We start from the raw sequence: 4227 nt of genomic DNA on the forward strand, positions 1-4227 counted from the left end.
TGTCCATGGAGATATCAACAAGGCATTTTCTCTTGCCCAGTACTGGAGATGCCGCTGCTTAATCTGGAGAGACTGGAAGGGATAGTATTTTTACTGAGCTTTGGTAGTCTTTTTTGTTCTTCATATCTGGTGCAACTTTATTTAAATTACAGTACTTATATTGGTGATGTTTCAAGAACATGCAATTTTTATAAGCTAGATTTTTACCCCCATGTGTAGTTCCAACACACAGAACGAGCTCTGGCAAAACTCTACTTCTTTTATTCTGTTATTGGAAGTAGCGGGGTGGAAACCATGCAGATTACTATTTAAGGCAGGGGTGGGCAAAATGTGGCCCGTGGGTCAGAAGTGGCCCACCAGGCCATTCTATCTGGCCCACGGGGCCCCTAAAAAACTTAATATTTATCTGCCCCTGGCTGCCTGCCATGCAGCCCTCGATGGCTTGCTAAAACTCAGTAAGCAGCCCTCTGCCCAAAATAATTGCCCGCCCCTGATTTAAGGTCTACTATAGTGAGGTTCAGTAAGTATTTTGTTTCCAATCCATTTTATTGTTTCTCCTCCTCCTATCCCCTTGATGAGTTTATTCTTGACCCACATGTGCTCTTTACACAGTTGCATAGTTAGAGGTAGGAGTGACCAGGGCACAAGTCCCAGGCACCAAGATGCGGTTGCAGGGGAGACACAAAAATAACAGCCACAGCTACTGACGCTACCTTGTGCACTGTTGCCGCTCAGGGTGCAGAAGTGGCCAAGTACATCTCTGTAGCTGTACCCTTGCCAGTCCTCTTCAGAAAACCCACCCAAGTCAGAACAGGTATTTCTATTGCCTCTGTCAGGGCAGGATTGTCTAGCCACTTTCCTTTGCCAGAGTCTCTCCTGATCTGATCTGACAAGACAGGATATCCTAGTAATCAGATTAAGTGGAAGAAAACTGGTATCTCAAAGCACAGAAGAGAGGGACATTGCCAGACAATTTGTGGAAGTAGGGAGATACAAACATTTGGTTTCCAGAGGTTTTTTGACAAGTGGAAGTCCTACTAGAAGTTTACTCTGATTTGTAAAGAACAGGAAATGATTTGGGAGTGTGGATGTTTGGGCTAGCAAGTTAGGGACACTCCTGGGATTATGATTTTTCAGCCTGAGGTAGCTAAACTGTTCTTCCCCGCAGCACAGCATATGGTGCTAGTGACAGTTAAGTTAAAAAAACCAAACAAACAGCCTCTGTGGTATGGAATAGGTACTGGTATGGGAGCTTTGCTTCAAGCAAGGCCATGGGACTTTCATTTTAGCGCACCATTCTTTTCTTTGCTAATCCTGGGGCCAGGCAGAGAACACTTGCAGTGAAAGCTGAAGACACTGACAATTAATCCTCTCCCAGGAGACTGAGTTTACTTCTACCTTTTAAGTAGGTGTGAGGTATGGCTATTTCCATATCCTTCATTTCTTTCCTGTTACTATAATGTGATACGTGGCCAACAGCCATAATTTCTAATTATCATTTGTAAAGAAGAAAATATATATATATATATTTTTTAATTTTAAAATTGGTGTATATCTATTTAAAAGAAGTGGTATTGACGGTAAAAATGAAGCCGGAAAGGCAGATATGGAAAAGTGGGGTATTGTGAAAAAGAGATCAGTTAAAAAAAATGTGCACCAAAAAAAAAGATACTGAAATCATTTCTGCCAGTTCTGTGAACCATAACAAATGCTTCAGTCGCTGCTGATGCAAAATCTTAGCCTTCACAAATCAGCTTTCTATTTTTGGCACTTTAAAGCATTCCATACAACTGGCTGCATTTTATGCTAGAAGAAAGTCTGGCACTATCATCCGTTATGTTTAAGGAGCTGCAAGAACAAGCATCAATCTTAGCCATTCAAACTGGTTGCTTTATTTATTTATTTTTCCCTTAAAGTAATTTACAACCCTTAGAAGTTTCTGGAGTACTGGGTTGCAGCAAATTAGGAGGTGAGAAAAGGGTCCGTTAATTTTCATAATTAATAGCCATGGGAATCGGAGTCCTTCAGTCAGAGTAGGTATAAGTAGATGGCAGCAGTGCATGTTCACCATGATGACCTTAACCTAACAGGATGTCTCTTCCTCTTCCTGTATGGAGCACTTTTAAGGTCAGAGACCATTAACTCTGACTCCTGGGTATTTCCAGTACTTGGCCTCCACTGAGACTGAGCCTGTTACCAGAAGTACAACATACGATAGCTATTCTGGCATGGATGTTGTCCTGCTAGTATGTACTGTCTGTTTTAGTGTAATCCCTTTCTCCAGCACTGTTGCAATCTTGTACTCTACCAGTCTGAATGTCAAGACCTGTTACTGCTTTATTTAATGCTATTAAATAATATTGAATATAACTTTAACTTTGTGTCCCAGTGGGAACATGACCTGGTAGGTGTATAACATGGAAGCATGTTATAAATGCTTCTAGCATCTTTGAAGAAGCCTTATGTCTCCCATTTTCCCCATTTAAGGGAATACAGCATGTGGATGAACGGTAATGTAAAGATGGATGGGTGGGTGGGGCAATGCCTAAGCAAGCAGGGTGTGCTGGAAAGGAGCAGAGGAATGCCTCTCCTTCCCATTCTCTGTCCTGTCTCCCTGTTGTACCCTGCAGCTTCACTGAAGAGACTTCAAGTCCAGCAGTGGGAACAGCAAAGCAGTAATGGGAGACTTGCTTCTGTTAAGGTGTGGGGAAGGGGCAGAGGGTCAGGGGAAATGTCACCTCCTTTTCTTGGTCACTGAAGATAGGAGTTTAAATGGCCACTTGACATACGTTGACAGCAAAAATAAAAGGTTACTCTCCGCTCCCTCCCCCACCCCAGTATTGAACCTCTACCCTGTACACTGCCACCACCCAGAGTGCAGTACTGACTGGTTATGCTTCTGAGGATCAGGGAGAAAAGCAACTTCCAAAAAAAGAGGCAGCCCAATGTTCAGCAAACTGGGAGAAACCAAGGGTTCAGTTACAAGCTACTTGATTCCTTTGCGCCACGTGCATCTGAGGTCTTGAACAGTGGAATAATCATTCACTGTTGTTGCAGGAGAAGTGTCTGCTAATACTTACAGAATCTTCTAGACCAGGGGTGACCAATATATGGCCCATGGGCTGGATTTAGTCCATGGAGCCATGTCATCTAACCCATGGAGCTCCCCACAGGTCTGGAAATTTGGCACTGGGGGCAGTGTTAGTTGCTGTAGCTCCTGGAGCCCTAGATCAGCCCCATACGCCAGATGAGGCCCACAGTTAGGTGCCATCGTTCTAGATGTGTCCCCCACCCAGAAATATTCAAGGGGCATGTAAACTGACTACCTACTGTTTAGATATTCCTAACAATCAAAAAAAAAAAAGTCTTGTAACCTTTTTTAAAAGGGTTTTCTCTTTCATGCCATCCTAGATCTTAAACCACTTCTGACCATTATTCATAGGTGGAGAAACATGAGACTTCCAAAAGACTCATCTCCTGCTCCACGTTTTTCAATCACCCCTAATCCTAAAACCATGGCAAACAGTGTATACTACACTCTTCTTCTGTGTTCTGAATTGATGCAGCTGGTGAGCTTACTTCTTACTGTGATGTTACTTCTTACCTTCATACAAGTGTTTGATTTTTGTCTCCAAACCCTCCAATCACACATGGGTGCTTTTTCAGGGTGGAAATTGGGTAGTTTTTTTAAGGAAAAATTACTCAGGTTCCATTGTGTTCTGATTCTTTTCAAGATATTTTTGTTTTCTGGGAGGAACGTAGACTTAGCTATAAATAACCTTAAATGTAATTATAGCTTCTCCCTCGCCCATCCCAAGTCAAGAGACCTATAGGTTACTAAACATTCTTTTTGTTGTAAGACTCTTGTATAGAGCAGGGGTGGGCAAAATATGGCCCATAGGCCAGATCCAGCCTGCCAGGCCTTTCTATGCGCCTTGCAGGGCTCCTCCAAAAAACAATTATTGGCCTGTGGCCACCCCTCTGAAAACTGGTGGGAGGCAGGCTTTCAGAAGTCGAGCTCCATCAGACTGGGCAGGCTGTATGCTTGCACCTCTGTGGGGCTCCCAGCACTTCATCTGAGAGCCCCCTGTGGAGGCACCGAGTACAATGGCATGTGACCAGACAGCTGGTGAGTGGGGAGGAGAACTCCTGGCTACAGGAGTGGGGTGAGTTGGTGGGGTTTGTGTGTGTGTGTGTGGGGGCGGGGGGGGGGGTTTCACTGCACCA

At 43.9% G+C, this 4227-nt stretch overlaps 1 protein-coding gene across 9 annotated transcripts in view; it reads left to right on the forward strand.

Annotated features, from left to right (window-relative positions):
• Nucleotides 1-4227, forward strand: part of OSBPL3 (oxysterol binding protein like 3) — a 153240-nt gene that overhangs the window by 74620 nt on the left and 74393 nt on the right. For 7 of the 9 annotated variants that reach the window (XM_025208102.1, XM_025208103.1, XM_025208101.1 and 4 more), the window contains one exon: nucleotides 3443-3569. The exons of the other annotated variants lie outside the window; for them this stretch is intronic. In XM_025208102.1, the coding sequence (XP_025063887.1) occupies nucleotides 3443-3569 (127 nt within the window). The remainder of the gene's footprint in view (nucleotides 1-3442; nucleotides 3570-4227) is intronic. 9 annotated transcript variants of the gene reach the window in all.

This window comes from Alligator sinensis, unplaced genomic scaffold, assembly GCF_000455745.1.
Source record: "Alligator sinensis unplaced genomic scaffold, ASM45574v1 scaffold978_1, whole genome shotgun sequence".
In the NCBI taxonomy this organism is placed as follows: Eukaryota; Metazoa; Chordata; order Crocodylia; family Alligatoridae; genus Alligator; species Alligator sinensis.